The sequence below is a fragment of the Bombus impatiens genome, unplaced genomic scaffold (assembly GCF_000188095.3).
Source record: "Bombus impatiens unplaced genomic scaffold, BIMP_2.2 scf_0102, whole genome shotgun sequence".
Classification (NCBI taxonomy): Eukaryota; Metazoa; Arthropoda; class Insecta; order Hymenoptera; family Apidae; genus Bombus; species Bombus impatiens.
The window spans coordinates 548,674-566,252 of record NT_176521.1 but is presented as its reverse complement, the minus strand read 5'-3'; the positions used below and the strand labels follow the sequence as shown (position 1 = coordinate 566,252).

Here is a 17,579-nt window from a genome sequence, read left to right as displayed (position 1 = left end):
AGCGCGCCAAGAGATAAAATAACCGTAACCGATTGTCTCATTTTGGCTTTTCTTTGTGCGCGACCAATTTTTCATAAATGGCCTCTTCTCTGTATTATTTTTTGTAACAACGTCGATACAAATTCAGGTATTTTGAATTTTCCTCGGAAGGGATAAAGCCGATTTTATTCTACAAAATCGAATGTTTCAATTCAATATAATTAACTTCATCGTATTCTTTGCTTTCTTTTCTACTTTTTGCTTACAAATTTCCGATAAACTAGATATTGAGCTGAAGATATAACGCGTGCCAATATTGTGCGCAAGCTCTTTATCATGACTGATCGTGCACAAAAATACGATAATCCACAATATCAATAATTAGAAGCACGTAAACTTAGCCTAGTATAAAATCTATCGCGAGATATTAAATCAAAATACACGTCATCTGAGAAGCTTATAAACTTTACTTAACAATAGCTTCTTTACTACGCAGAAAGTAAATATACATTAAAATTAATTTAATCTTTACACTGCCTAATTAATTTCTCCAATTATATATTGTTAGATAGCTCCAGTTTTAGAAGAAAGAAAGATTCTTTAACTTTTTTAAACTTTTTCTGCATTTCTTTCTACCATTTAAGAGATTTCTCGTTTGAAAAACGTGTAACCTCTCATGTTGTATAAAAAAAAACGTTCTAAATTTTAATTTCGATCGAGTATCGTATTTTCAAGGCACGACGGTGAAGATCGGTGCGCGGTCTGCCTAAAGTCATCGGCCAAGGTATATACAAGAGAGAGAATCCTCTACACGTTCCGGAGTATGCAGGGGGTGGCGAGTCAGGAGAGCGAGAGAGAACGAGAGAGAGCATGAGAGTAACCGGTGTGTATGTGGTGTGGTGCGGTGTGTTGCTACTGCTGCGGCTCTTCAGTGGGACCGAGGGAGAGAGTTTAACGCGACGATAGAGGAAGAGAGGGGAAAGGAAGGTGGGGCGAGCGAGGAGGTTAGAGCAAACGCGAGAAGAGCACCGGTACGGAACCGAGTGACAAAGAGAAGTGAACAGAGAGAAAGAGAGAGAGGGAGAGTGAGAGAGAGATGGATAAAGTAAGAACGAGTGCAAAGGGAGGGAGGTGGTGTGCAAGAGAGAGACAGAAAATCCGGTTGCCTGGCGACGAGCCATCTAGTTCGATCCCAGCCAGCCGACCAGCCACCCTCTGGGCGCAGGAGCAACGAGAAAAGGCGACTACCTTCTGCCTTCGTTTCCTTTTTCTTGTCATTCTTAACTTTCTTGAACCGCGCCGCGCCTTTGTTTCCCTGGCCTGTGCGTGTTGGTCAATCTTTTTGCCCACCCCTTTTGGTTCTTTCTCACGTTAACATCACAGAATACATACGTTAGTGTACCGTATGAACGAACGTTGGTGATGGGTTTCGGTTAGACCGGGAAGAGAGAAGTGCACACGTTTCAAGGCCGGAGCGGTCGGTCGGTCGGTCGGTCGAGTGCATTGCATTACGTTGCGTGTAAGAGCGCGTGTGCCGAACGATGGAAAGATCGCTGTGAACTCACAGTGTTTCGTTTTGTTGCGAGGATGAGAGTAATCCTTGGAGTAGCGGGCTGCGGTGAGGGAAGCCAGGCCTGAAGGGAAGAAATCAAGAAACGGAAGAAGAAAGAGTGTGGTGGTCCATTGGTGGGAGACAAAGCGAACGAACGAGTTAGAGAGGGATAAATAAAGAACCGGTGCGTATATGCGTATACCAGTTGTGTGTATGTGTGAATATACACACATGTTCGAAGAAAGAAGAGAGAGTAGTCGAGCGACAAGAAGAACATTTGATAATGATGTGAAGCCGATGATGAATAATACCCGCGGTTTCTCCTATGAAATGGAGGTCGGTCCAATCGTCGATCTTGTCTTTCAACGAACGACAACGAGCGTATAAATCGAAAGTATCTTCTCACGAGATGCAAGAATACACATTCATCGAGCTCCATGCCGATCACTCGAATCGTGAATCGAATCGGTTTTACGATTGACAAAAAGAAACTAGAGCGTTCCGGTAATGGTGGTGCATTGACGGAGAACCATTCTGGAAAGAAGCTTGGAAATCTTACCGGAAAAGAAGTAAGCGTAGAAGATTCGTTTCTGCGTACTTGATCGAGTCGAGTTTCGCTCTAAATACTCGCCGTACGATAATATTAATCGCTAATCAACGAGGAACTCGATCTTGCAGTAATTGGTGCGCTCTAGGGATATTTTTAAAAAGGAACAGAGGGAGAAGGTGGCCCATTGAAAGAACTTGCCAACTATAACGGATCTTGTGTCTTTTTTCACCCTGTTTCCCCGTCTTTCTTTTTCGTCGCTGTATACTCTCCCTCGATCCATCTCGCTCTCTCCCTTCCTCTTCCTTCCATTCCCCCTTTCTTTCTTTCTCTCTCTTGCTCGTTCGTTCGTTACAGCCGATCAACACGAATCGAGACCTACGCATAGTCCAGCAACATGTTCCAGTGCATTATTCAGCAGAGAAACGGATGGATTCATCCTTATAACCCCGATACTAAGGACGTACTTCCAGGTATGGTTCATTAGATGCAAATGCGTTCGCTTTTTCTTGCATCTGAAGTAGCTGGGGATGAAAGAAATCGCGCATTAAACAGAACAGTAAAGTTCCTAGATCTTTCCCCTCGGTGATAGTTCGAAACACCAAATCAGTAGATACTTAACCTAACCTAAAACCCGTAAGTAGTTATTCGTAGTTCTTTTTTATTTCTTTGAGTTGCCTACGTTTGAGTAATCACTACGTAAAACATTAGTAATCATTCTACGACCCCTATTCATTGTATTATAATTCGCATAAGCTCTATACATTATTTGTCGATTTCATTGAATTTAGTTTACAAGCATCGTACATTTTGGTTTCGACATTTTCGCGTGCATTTATACCATAAGTCTTTCATTCGTCCACAGTTTTGCCGTGATACATTCGCACAATGTATGCGTTATACAATATTGGAAATTCTAGATAGACGAGGACATCTAATGCCGCTGGTGTAGAGTAGTGCGAATACTCGTTTAAATGTATAGAATTTCTCTCGTCGTGTTACTTGGAACGCGAGAAAAGCGGCGCGGCGCAATGTCGAGCTCGAAAAAATGGTCTTGGAGGTCGCTGTATCAGCATCACCGAACAAAATATTATCAAAAGAAATTATATTATAAATTCGCAGATTAGAACATAAATGTGTGGTTTGCATTAATTGTAAGTTTATAAAATCTATATTTTTTTAATGTAATAGAAATTTTCTAGTTAGCAATGAAATTTTGTATTTGACTCAGAAAAGAATTACGATATAAATATTCAACACTTAATCGCATAAATAACACTTGCCAAGATGATATATATTATTTAATCCAATGGTTGATAAAGATGACTTCAATTATTTCACTAAATACATGCATATTTACTAAATAAGCATGTTACCTTTAAATGAACAATGGGCGACGCATTTTATTGCATTCGTCAGAATTACAAATTCCAAGTATCCAATTACACAAACTGAACAAAATATCAGATGTAGAAAAAGGTTCTGTGTTTCTATTGTCTATATTACGATCTACAATCTACAGCAGTAAATACTTTGGGTTAAGATATCTTAGCGTTTTTTACTACTGACATCTAATTTTTTGAGTATTATCGTTTATCACCTTGTTTTGAGGTATGCAATAAATAATGATCAACACAATAGCGATTGATAAAGTATACGTTCAATACTGCATTCTCATCGCGTTTTAGCTTAATCAGAACTATTTACAATGAACCTAAGATTTTTTTCCTACTCTTGATATCTATATTGTAGTAGATTAAATTTAAGATATAATATCAGAAATATTGCAGAGGATGTTTTGATTTCAAAAATTAACCACTTACTAGTAACAATATAGTGATGACAGTATTGAATCATTATGTCCAAAAAATGGAGAAAAGTTATTAAAATCGATACATAATATTTAAGAAAATAATTGAAAGTATTACAACTTTTTGTAAATGAAAATACATTTTGCCTAGACAGTGCGTATATAAATAGGGAAAATTCTTATACCAAAAATCTAACTTCAGTTAGTTTGCAATTACTATTAAAAATTGAAAATCATCAGTACATTATAGAAAAAAAATAAAGCGTATCATAATAAAACTACAGATAAGAATTTCCCTACCTGTATGCTTATCATTAAAAAAATAGAATTCTTTCCTACATTTAATAGTATAAAATGAAATTATTAAATATGATGTCATTTAACCTTCCAACTAAAATGCCGATTCTCCGTAACAGTGGAGATTGGCATTCGGATTAATTACGAAAATTAAGTGAAGTCTTTGCAGCATAATTAAATTGTAGGCGCTCAGAAAAGTCGCTCGATGGTGGTAATCACATTTGCAAAGGGTAATTACGTAACGTCTTTCATTTCGAGCTTTGTCTCTTTGAAAGTGATTAGAAGGAATATCGAGAGCAGTCGTTCTCTCTCATGATCCTCAGGCGCGGTACCTATTTCTTTCTTTCATTTATGTCTGCCTCTTTCCTAGAGTCGAATGCACCGCAAATGGCATTCTCGATTCCGTGTACCAGTGTACGTTTTTGCCTGGATTGGATTCTCATATTGAACGAGGTTTCTTTTACATGCTAATTGGAAAATGCCTGTGTAGATTTGCTGTTCTAACAATGTGAAGGGAGTCGTGGTATTGTTGAGTATGTACATGCTACATGTGGTGTAGATGCACGATTTGCATCGAAGGCCAGCCCTTTCCTTTTAGGAGTTTTCCACGATAGATCTGAAAAAAAATCAGTTTCTTTTAGTTTTGTTTCCTTACCACTAGAATTACCAGATTGGTCGATATAACTACTTTGCAATCTTTTATAGAAATCTTTCAGATTTGTAACTATGTATTTTTGAGAATTTGAATAATTTTCTATGATTTTTAATCTTTTTATTTTTAATATATTCTTTATTTTGATTTTTCTAGCACGAATTTTATATTTTAGTTGATAGTTCTAATATTAGAGAACATATGTTAAACTGTCCCATATTAGGTTTTTTGCATAGATTATATATACCAAGAAGTATATGTGCTGTTCGTAGTATTTCATATATAAAATTAAATTGATTTTCGCCCAACTATTTTGAATCGATCTGCGGTCTCTTTGTTTCACGTATGAAAATGACATTTAGAATGACATTCATTGTTTAAGCGATATTACATTATGGTTGAACTGCATAGTCACTACGAACCTATGACCTTTCAGCCACCGAATCATTATTTTATAATTGTATGAGCTTATTCAGAGATGATAATAAATTTTTTATTTTTTTTTTCGATAAGATGCAGCTAGTTCGGAATTTTATATGTTGATTTCAATTTCAGAGATTTTACGTTCTTCCAAATACCATAGTATACAAGTTTTTGGTTATAAATTAGTGGCTATTAAAAAGAAACAAAGAAAATCAAAGGGTTTTGAGTAAATGTAAAGCCGTTTTTCTTTTCTTAAGTACACTGAACGATTAAACAAAAGACACTTCCGTGAGCGATAGCATTGTATCAGAACAGAATTACATGTTATGTATCCGTTCTCTGAACGAATTCGTTCCTACCATATGGCGTACGAACTCTAGCAGCTAGCTTCCGGTCGAGATGGTTATGAAGGTTCCCCATGCCATGCGCCAGAGAAAATCAAAGGGGTTCCATATGGCTTCCTTGTCTGTCGGAACTTCTAATCTGCTTTCAAAACATTTGATTGCAAAATCATGTATTAGGTCGTCCGAAAAGTCTTTTTCATTTTATAAGGAAATAATGGATGCACAACATTTTCCATAATGGATGCACAACATTTTCTCCGAAAAGTCTTTTTCATTTTATAAGGAAATAATGGATGCACAACATTTTCCGTTTTATATTATTGTATCGAATTACGTATGATCCATTTTGTTCTATCAAAATAAAGATCACAACGTTCGACAGATTAGGTTTCATGTTTGTATAAAGATGCATCGTTGTAAAAGACATGTCTGTAAAAGAAAGACACTTTTCGAATGACCTAATACTTATGTTTGGAAATTTTAAAATAAGTGATTTTAGAAAAATATACAGGGTGATTGGTAATTGGTGGCACAAGCGGAAAGGGGGCGATTCTATGCGAAAAAAGAAGTCGAAAATATAGAATAAAAATTTTTTTTTAATTTTTCCATCGAGACAACGATCTACAATGAGATCCGTTATAGCGTACCGAGCGAAAATTCAAAGTCGATTTTCTCGAAAACAAAGCCTCAAACGAAAAATTTTTATTCTATATTTTCGACTTTTTTTCGCGTAGAATCACCCCCTTTCCGCTTGTACCACCAGTTACCAATCATCCTGTATATTATAATATAGATTATAGAGAAGAGAAATGTATTTTTTTAAATAGTAAAATTAAATTATAATGAAACAAAAGTTACTATTTATATTTAAAAATGAAAAGGGAGTACTGATGTACTAGAAAATAATCTAAAGTTATTTGGAATTTGGTTTTCATCTTTAACAGTCCAACTAGTGAGTGAAATAATCTCATAAATTGTAAAAGCTTGTACAAAAAATTTTCATTTCGATTCGAAAAGAGATTCCCCTTTTCTCTTCTCCTGCAATTTCAATTTCCACACGCCAATAAAGAAGCCAACGATAAAACGCGCAGATGTGTTTAGTCCAATTACTCCTTTCGCGTAAAAGTCAACAACGCTGGGAACGTATTCAGAAAAACGACGAAGTAAAAGAAACGCAAACGTTTTAAAAGCTTTTTTGTCCGAAGAATCAACACATTACCAATCGAATGAATTGCGTTTGAATAGATCTTTAAATGATCCTTTATAAGGATTGCAGAAAAGATTAATAAAATATTTGGCGCCAAGGAAGTTAATATATTCCGTGGTATTATATGGTAGAGCAGCGATGTTAAAATTTTCATTTAACTAAGAACCATGCATTTATATTAATTAAATTAACGATCTCAGTAACATAAGTTAAAAAGATGAAAGAAGAACCAAAGAATAAAAGGCAGGAACTGAGTAACTAGAATTTATTATGGTCAACTATTTTCTAATTGCATATCCTTCTTTATTTAATTTCAAAATTTAAAAATATGCTTAATCTTTGACTAGCATTGAAAGTGCTAACTATATTAAATTATAAAATATATTCTTTTTAATAAAATTTCTTACAAAGTAACTTACGAAGATGATCTATCAATTACGATAAACGATACGATAGAAAATATTAGGACAGATCTGATTTATATGTATTCTTATTTCCTTATGCAAAGTTTTTAATGCTTGGTTGTGACGATTCGTTTAGGAGGGCGCGCCGGTCGCAACATAAATCTTGATAATTGACGAGGCGCGTTGTTCGTCGTGAACTACACGGCTAATGGGTAATTCTCGTAGCAAGACTATTGAGAGGCCATCGCACTATCTTTCTGACCTGCTATTACAGTAGATAGTTTCTAGTTTACCATGCACACGTCACGGTACAATTACGGGATACGTACACAAAGGAACTGATATGCATTGGATTTTAGATAACGAAAAGTGAACTGAACGCGCAATAATCATTTTATGTTCCCCTTCAATACGTGCAGGAAGGAAGTTGATAAAGAAACGTTGCGTTGCATATCAATTTGTGCGCGCGAACTCGTGCGTGAAGATTCTTCTCCCTCCATCTTTCCGTAAATTTAATTTAATTGTACCGATTTCTATTTTAGTTTTTCCTCTTCTAAAAGAGTACCGGTTAGGATTTTCAGTATATTGGCATTTAAATATTTTGTTATTAATTGCGTTACAAATTAAAAATATGTAGTTATTTTGTTTTTTGTTCTTTTCGGGCTAGAGTATAGCTTAGGATCTTTAAAATATCAATATTTGAATACTTTGACTGAATACAGCCATTTTGTCTTTTGTTCCGTTTGGGAAAAACTATTGGTTAGGATTTTTAGTACCCTGAAATTTGAATATATTCTTTCATATTAATTGTATTAAGTTTGAAAAGTATATAGACTATTCCATATTATTACTGAATACAGTTTCACATTTTAACCTGCGCGAAATGTAAAGGTTAATATCTATTAAACTTTCTAAAGTTCGTGACCTAACCTTGAAATCTACAACAAATTTTACTTTCACATTCCATTCTCGACAAATGAATAAATATATTTCTTCACCATGTAAAAAATAAAATTATGAATTTAAATGAACGCGGCTCGTAAAGTAACTCGAGAACGATTTAAATTATCCATTTCCTTTTTGCGTTTTATTTTTCGCCCGGTAGCGCAGCTCGGTGCAAGGAAGAGAAAAAAATTAATTCAATAAAGTCGTCAACCTTTTGTACGCATGACGTGTTTGTTCGTATGACGGTATCGCGAACGATAACGTGGTAATTGGCAACTAACTTGTTAATTGTTGTGGTTCACCCCTCCCAAATCTGCTCGAACTGAATCACGTATTTCGCCGCTGCGTCGTTTCAAACACTGTTCAATGGTATCTGAATTCCTGAAATTCAACTTACCGTGCGAACGAAAACTTTTCTTTCCTTAAAATCAATATTAAAAAATATGAAATTATCTTTAAATGCATGAAAAATGCATCAAATATTAAAAATTAAGTTAGGTTTGAATAATAAACATATGAACGCTGCTTTGGTTATTTTATAGGAATAGTAAATCGTTTCTGTGATCAAATTGCATTTCTTGATGACCTGGTTTTCTTGAGATCGCTTGCCTAACCACGAGTATGTTTGTGTTGGTTATCAGAATGTCGGACCAATGTTCACTGTCAAACAGTCGTATATGTGTAAAGTATGATTAACTATGAATATGATGTGTTAAGTATGTATAATTCCTAACTTAGAAATGGTTTACTAATCTTTAATGTATGTATATAAATGTAAATCTAAAAAGAATGTATAAAATTAGCAATTATCGTTCTAATTTAGTATGTTCTAATAAAATAATTTTTTCAGATAAGAGAATGTATAAGATAGTTGTTTGTAAACGTTTGCTTAGATCGATTCGTGAAAACTAGATTAAACGCTATCTGTAATTGTGCGTGGAGTGCGCACGTGATACGAATAGATATATGTTTCTTTGCTTATGCGTTTGAGAATGCAAGATCTTTCACGGTATTAATTTCCGGTCATTAATTTGCAGATGAACATCCAATTATGAATTTACATCGAATATATTGTAACTTATTCCTATTAAATTCGTGCTATTTGATCTGACAACTTTATATCGTATGTTACAAATTATAAATTACTAAATTAATAAATTAGTACAAATTAATTTTATCGAACTATTATGAAAAGTGGGAAATTAAGTATCATATAATCACTTAAAATTCAATAATATAAAAAATTACTATTTAAAATTTAATAAGGTTAAAAATAAAATCTAGAATTTCATAAAAATGTAAAAGTTTTCGAAACTACAGAAATAAAAATGTCTTCAAGAGACCCAATAACATTGAACATACTATTTTCGTTTCCATAAATCTCCTCTGAATCGTCGCATTATTCAATAGCAGTTTGAGATCACCGTATATCGTTTGCTTAATGGCGTTCGCGCAAGTGTAAACGCACACGACCGAGCAAAGTTAAGACGGATGTGTGTACATACATGAACATATAAACGTCGGTAATATACACAGTAGGCGTACAGAGAGGAAGGCGCGTGCGTGTAGGCCTCGCTGGTAATTGTGGTTAATTTAACGACAGTCAAAGCAACGACTGCCTGTCCTTACTGGTCAGTTCACGCGGCCAAGTCCCTCTCGACTGGTCGGCCAATGTGCAATACTCTCGCGGTCATCGAAACCGCACGCCGCCGTTATTTGCTATCGATATTTGTCCGTAATCCCTTGTCTGGATTCGTCAAGAATCGTAAAAACCAGTTAATTTCGTTCCTTTCATCGCACTCGTGAAACCACGCGAATTTTGACGAATACGAATATCTTCAATAATTTCACAACGAACAGAACCACCTCGGACAACTTAATAACATTAGTTTTCCAGACAAAACGATCTCGTTCGTATTACAACTGGTTTGCAGTTTTCTTTCGTGGATTTCTCTCTCGCTCAGTGTGTATATATACCGTTGTGTCGTCTCCCCTCTATAGTAGAAAAAAAAACAACAGTCGACATTGGTTTAGCCGAATAGAGGCAACGTCGGTCAGTGTTCGAAGCACGTGTGTATATTCTGTCGCAGGATATCCGGCAAACTTTTGTGTTTCATGGACGGAGAGAAAGGATACTTAGCCGTGTCGCGTTCTATAGCGATCGAACTCGCGTGTAAAGTTCCTCGAAGTATCCAGCTATTAGACAAGCGTATTCGGTGTGGACACACGTGTACGTAAGTTCGGTAATCAAAACAAGGCCGTTTTACACGTCGAGTGAGTTTGTGATTGGTGTGTTCAGTGGTTCATCGATACGTGTTATTGTGACCGTGTGGAGCTTTAGGAGATCCGAATGATGTTTCGAATTAGAAACGCGTGACATTTACGAGAATCTCGCGTTTCTAATAATACATCATCCGTGGTGAACGGATCGAGAGTGAAAATTAATGTTATTCGCACGGTTGCGATACTTCGTGGCGCTGTAGTTTTAAAACGTTTAGTTTCTTCGAACAGTGGTCGAACGCTCTCAAAAGGAATATAATCAAGCCTGTTTCAATCGTCCTGGAATGAAACGGTAAACAACGTGTGATAGGAATAGAGTTTTTCAGACACCAGCTGTTTGCTGTTGTGTGCTGCTGAACTTTCCACGTCCGTTGCATAAAAGTCTACTGAGTCATCGAAAGATATGTTTATGTTTCGAACGAACAGCATCGTGTTACCGGTCGCGAAACTACTGTTGCGATAGAATCGAACGAGGCACCGTGGTAAAAACTCGACGAGTAATTGCTTGGCTTGCGTAGAACAGCTAATTGAAGGAGAACTAGTATTGGTGGCAGGTTGTTCCCGAGAACACATTTTTCGGAATACTAATTGTCCAACGGGACAAGCAACGATATTAGAGTTTAATACGGAGGTTAGATTTGTCCCGTATATTACGTATATCGAAGTTTTGTAATGTTATTTACTTTCTACTTTAATTGCAGGTTTTCTTAGTATGCGTAATCGAAAAGTTCAAGCGATAAACCGAGTATGTAATTACTCGAAGTAATCATTTAAGTGACAGACTAGGAATTACTTTTAGTATCATTGAATATACGACAAGAACCATTTTGGAAACAGGAATATAATGTTGGATTTTTATTTTTCATGAGACTAATGTTTGTAGATTTTTATGGTAATTTTGTTACTATAAATGTTGCTTTTAGTCTGCTATAGCTTATAAATTAATTGTAATGCATTTTTAATGCATTTATATATTGCGCCAATTGTTTATTATATAATACAAAGAAAATAATAATTATATTTTACAATTGTTTGAATACGTATCAAATATTTTAGGATACATTTAACCAGTACAATAATAGTTAAGTTCGATATAAAAATTTTTATGAATAGAAAAATCCGGGCGAGTATTACATATTCTCTTTGAAATGAACAAACTTTTGAACGAGTAACTTTTTACGTGCTCGATTTACTTACTACGCTACCGGAAATATCTCATGTTTTTGTACGAATGATTGTAGGAAATTGCTGACATATTTATTTCAAAGTACAGTAAAACATTCATTATCCGTTCACCTACTCTTCGAATAGTTGCTATTTGAATAGTTCCTCTATCCCGAACCTTCCATTATCCGAACAGTACATTTCCTTCGTTACTTTGATATGAAATTAAAAACAAAAATTTCCTTTTCCTTACTATCCCTTTTATATTCGATGTTATGTATATATTATATTATACTTTAATAAGTTATTAATCTCTCTGACCTCAAATTCTAGTGCATTATATGTTCTTGACAATCCCACCTGGTAAAATATATTTCTATGATTAATAATTAATTAAAGTATTTGCCAGAATAAAGAGGCAGCTTCAATGTTTAAATTGTATTTATTAGAGAAGTAAAAATTTATTAATTGACTATGAATTTATAGAACTCTACCCTTATTACAACAGCCCTTTCAATTAATAAAAAGCTATTTTTCTCATAAACGAATTTCCCAAAGAAAAAATATCGACTCTAAAAAGATTAAAAAGAAAGAGGAAGATCTAGGTGAATGTGGAATAATTTACATGAAGAACACTATAGTAAATCTCGTAGGTTCAGTCCAGGTGTAACCTATATTCCTCGTATCATTTTATCACTATCCCCTGTCGAAAGAAAAATGGTCTCTCATGCTCGTGCATACTTTCTCATTGGAAACAGGATTTTAAACGAGTTTAGGATGACCCAGATCGATGGGTGGATATCATAGGTCCATGATGTTCATAGGACCGATTCGAGGCGATCCGAACAGTGTCGAACGAAACGGAATAGTCACAAGTACATCTCAATTTAAGGGCAATTGTGTTTAACAGTCCGACGCTCTCAATCGACTGTGGGCGTTTGCTTCGTTGACGAACGAACGAACGAACGAACGAACCCACGGCCGAACCGTGAATTTTATTCTGTATCTTCTATTGTCAGACATATGACTTCCCTTTCCGGTTTTGCTTTACGGTGTCTTATTAAAACTTCATTACTTATGGCCTATTGTAATGTACGACAGATTTTTTAGTTCCCTTTCCCTTTTTTCTTTTTACATACGATATGTTCTACTTTCCTTAACGAGATTTTATATATGTATTTATTCGTGTTTCATTAAGATTCGTAAATTTTTTGAATGGCAAACAATCAGAACTTCCGAATATACTATCGCTTGGAAGGAAAGTTTCCTTATGGTTTTCACGATTCTGCCTTTTTTTGTTCAATTGAGATGAGTGAATCAAAAGAATTCTTAATTAGGATGAGATTGAATGTGACGGGTAGCAGAAGCGAGAAAATATAGACGATTAAAAAAATTGCGGTACTTTGAAGTTTTACTATCGATGTTTTCTCCTTTTTTCATATTTTTCGCGGATTAAAAGAATTAAAAAGAGAAAGGTAGAAGAGATAAATGAAGAAAGGAAAGGAAATCATTGAAAACAATATCTAATTTTGCTATTTCTGATCTCAGAGTTAACATAATCTTGCATAATTATCAAAACATTCTAAATTTTACTTACTAATTAGATCAACTGTATTTATAACTATACCGTAGATTTTTCTGCATCTATGAAAAATTTAAAGGTAAATTTAAACACAAATACATAGAATGCACACAATACACAAAAGTATATAAAATATCCAAAGTGGAGTACTCATCATAATTTTTAGCAGTCGAAATAGATTGCCATGTATGTTTCATTTCTTTAGTTCTCTTCATAAGAATATAAAGTTGCATAACAAATCGCTACTAATAACTGTTGCAACTATTAATCAAACATTTTTCTATGCATACTTAACCAGTGACTTTTACATCCTTTATTAAATGACTATAACTTCGTTGTAATATTTGGAAAATTTGAACATAGATTTTTGTAGATATATTTTTCAAAGAACATTCTTTCAGAAAATATGAAAAAAAAGAATCTCAGTTTGAAAGAGTCATAGTAATTGGTTCTTACGCAGTAATGATCGATACACCTCACGGAAGGATGATTAGTCGAACATCTCGTGAAACCGATTGTTTGTTGCGCAACAAAGGCAATAATGATTGCACGGTGATGATTAAGGCTAGAAACGAGATCGTGGTAATTCCCAATGTAGGATAATGACAAAGTTCTTGTGTTGGCGTAGCACGCTCTTCCGAGGTGAACTTTTATAGAAAGAGAGATTTTAATAGGTTTTGTCACTTTGCATTGAATTGTGCGTACTTTTTATCTGACTTATCGGATAATGATCGTCAGATGCTGATTATTAAGATAGATTTTAATCGTTAATACTGCTTCCATTGTTATCGTCATTAAGGCAATCGTCAATCATTAAAATAAAGTTTTATGAAAACTCGCCTTTGAATATTATTTTCTTTACTCATTTATTGCGATTGTTTATTTGTTCATTTATTAAAATTAAAAAGGAAAATTTCTTATAGGGTAACGTATTAAAATACTATTGATATTATATCGAATATTTCTGTCTTCTTTCTTAAAAAATTGAATCAATCACGTAAAGGTACAATTTTTATGTAAAGATACGTTTAAATTTCATTTGCATAGAATTTGTTCGATTGGTCTTCTTATTCTGTTCATTTATTAAATCTTATGTTTATTTTACTTGATTTTACTGTTTCAAGTAACTCGATCAAACAGTTCTGTTGACAAATTTGAATCGATTGGACGATTGTTCATTCGTCAAATTTATTCACTGCTGACGTGTGTAGAGTGATTGTACAAACTAGGCCGGATTATAGCTGTTTCCTGAAGGAAGATGACGAAAATTGATAGTGGGAACTATTTCACGCCTGAACTGAATTCATCTATGTATCTAATCGTATTTTTCTTCTGAGCGCGTCAGCACATCCGTTCTGCTTTTTTGCTTTTCTTCTTCTTTTCTCCTTTTATATGAAACTGTATGCAGTGATGAGTGTCTAAAAAAAGGGCACTGTTTGAATAGAATTTAGCCTGTTATTGTATCTGTTTAAATAATGATAACATCGTGTCTTTATTATAACATTATTAAAACATATATGTTGGAAAATACCGGAAGTTGAAAATATATTCCAAGGAATAGATGATAAAAGGAGTAAAATCTTTTTTTATGTTTATTTTTATTTACAGAGTTTAAGAATTCATAAAAATTTAAATACATAAAAATTATGTATATAGATGAGATAGTAAATAATGAATATTTTTCTATTTATGTATTTCATATCTTTTTTACCCGTATATATTTATATTCTTTCAAAAAATAAAAATACTATATATATATATATATAAAACAACAAAATGAATAAAAGTATGGAAAATTAAATCATAGACAATATATTGAGCCTACTTTATTGCATGAAAAGCTTCCAGAACTATCAATCTACCAATAAGATTAGCATTAATATTAGCTTAATAACGTTTTTTCTTTCCTCCTAGTTTATTTTCTTTCTAAACGATTCATCTCAAAGCGTTGTTTTATCGATAACTGACCTACTATGCTAACAAATGTAACATGACATGCTGTAAATAGAGAAGAAATAGAAGTGATACCAGTGTCTCGCGAAGAGGATTATCTAGATTTCTAGAAATACCTGTAACAATCCTTATTAATAGCGCATTAAGTAGTACAAAAGTATAAACTCTTAAACTCTTCTAAGTTAAACTCTTCTAAAGACGAGATGAACTTCCATTCAGCTGCCACTTTATTATCAATTTTCAAGTAAAATATACAGAGTTTAACTATTTATTAGTATTCTACTTGATTACTATCTTGCCAAAAATATATGCGAAATAAACGATCAAAACTTTCCAAACATAAAACAAATTCCTATCTATGTCCCATTTTATAATCGTCTAAAGAAATATACATTTGCATAAACATCCTCCGTCTAGCGATAAACGAACGAGCCGATTTGCACAATCTTTCGACTATTTTTATATTCGAAGTTGACCCGTTGAGACCCAGAAAATTCTCAATATTATAATAATAAACTACCCGCATCTATGGCAGCATTCCGTTTCGTCATTGTCGTCTTACAAACGACCTATTAAGGCCATCCTCAGCGGGAATTTTAAAAATAATCCTTTGCGTGGCCATCACGCTATGAAAACGGTGTTGTTGATCGTGTTCTTTGAGGACTCGACGCACGACGTACAATCATTATCTGTTGCAGTCTATCAGGGCCGATAATTGCAAAGCATAAACTTGCAACACAGCAACTTATCGTTCACCAGAGCGAACGAGTGAAAGAGATAGATTCACGGTTGCATTCTATTAACGGAATCCTTTCTGAGGCTATAACGGGAACATATAGGAGCTAGAATTTTTATGCCACTGCGCTTTCAATTTTCTCGCACATGGTGCGAACCAGACCTTTCTACGGTTTGCTGATCCTATAACAATACTTACTTACATCGAAACGATAATACACTATTAGAGAGCATGCAATAGGAATTCGATTTTCTTTCAAAGAATTAAGTACACATTACGTTGGTAAACTCATCTATTGGATGGATACATTAATATACATATACATACACAGTGGCTACAAAAAATATATATTTATTTGTACACAACTTTATTTGTCACTGAAACGTATTTTTTTTATTAGGTTCTATTTTCGTTTTATTTTCATAGTATCAAAGTGATTTTGTATTCATATGAAGTTTATTACAGTTGGATACAATTAACTAGTATGCCTATACATGTATGCAGTAATAAGTACAAAAAATTGGAATATTTTCGGCAATATATAGCAAAAAGTGAGTATTTGAGTTTGAAATATTTCATTCGCCGTGAAATTTCGAATCGGTTTCAGCATCATACGTTTCGATATCTAAAATTCTTCGAAACTTTATCGGAACTAGAAAAACTCGAGACCCAGCAAGATTTTTATGAAATATTACAAGAGTTTAAGCGATTCAAAATGTTTCACGCTCAACACGTATGTATCGTAGGCCATTGATCCCAGAAATACTTAATTTTAAATAAAGTTGCATTACAAATATGATATTTAAGATCAAATTGTGATAAGAAAAATTATTTTTGCAATGTTTATCTAAACATTCGTGTTTTTAATCTCTATTTATATAAACTGGACCACGTGTAATATAACACAGGGACAGTTCTGGAAATATGAATGATGCGATATTATCTAATATTAGAAAATACGAACCACTTCTTCTGTATTTTAAGAATTTTCTTTCATGTTTCGAAATATTTGCATATTATTGTAGTGATAATGGAATTGTCGGAATCGTTTCGTGAAACAATAGAATTGAAAAATTGAGTACACTGTTTTGTTTTCCTTTCTTTCGCAGAACTTTTACGAAATTGTTCTGAAGCGGAAAACTCTTAACTTAACAGATATTCCACGACGAGTTTGCAAAGTAGTGTAGATAAAAGCTGCATAAATAGAGAGTTCATGTCAATGTTGTAAGATATACGTGTTAATTTGTACATTAAAGTAAAAATATCTCTTAAACAAATAACATAGCGAAAGCATCATAAAACACTTTCTTGCAAGTAATGATATAATACACATTCGTTTAAGAGGAATATAATTTTTACTTTTGATTGAACTTTATATTCAACTTATAATTTCGCTACAGAAACAGGTAGAAACGACATACACTACCGATCAAAAATTTGGGACCAGTTGTCTCAAGTTTCGTGTTAATTTTGTTATTAATTGATGATTAATATGATACAGATATCAATGGCGATTTTCTTTATTTCAATATATTCTTGACTAAAAAGATATTCTACGGTAAAGAAATTGTAAGCCGATATCATCTTATCTATTTTTAGATCTTATCAAACACATGATTCCAAATATAAGTCCAGTATTAATATCTCTTGTAAAATGTATTGTTTTAATTTGTTATACTTTCCAATTTCTTAAAATTATTAGTT

At 33.8% G+C, this 17,579-nt stretch overlaps 1 protein-coding gene across 9 annotated transcripts in view; it reads left to right on the top strand.

Moving 5' to 3' along the window:
• LOC100741415 (SLIT-ROBO Rho GTPase-activating protein 1) overlaps positions 1-17,579 on the top strand; it is a 42,542-nt gene that overhangs the window by 7,526 nt on the left and 17,437 nt on the right. For 3 of the 9 annotated variants that reach the window (XM_033318538.1, XM_033318535.1, XM_033318539.1), the window contains exon 1: positions 781-2,551. The exons of 2 other annotated variants lie outside the window; for them this stretch is intronic. In XM_033318538.1, coding sequence (XP_033174429.1) covers positions 2,476-2,551 — 76 coding nt within the window. In that variant the 5' untranslated portion in view covers positions 781-2,475. 4 more of the 9 variants (XM_033318537.1, XM_033318536.1, XM_033318540.1 and 1 more) reach the window with 4 other exon arrangements.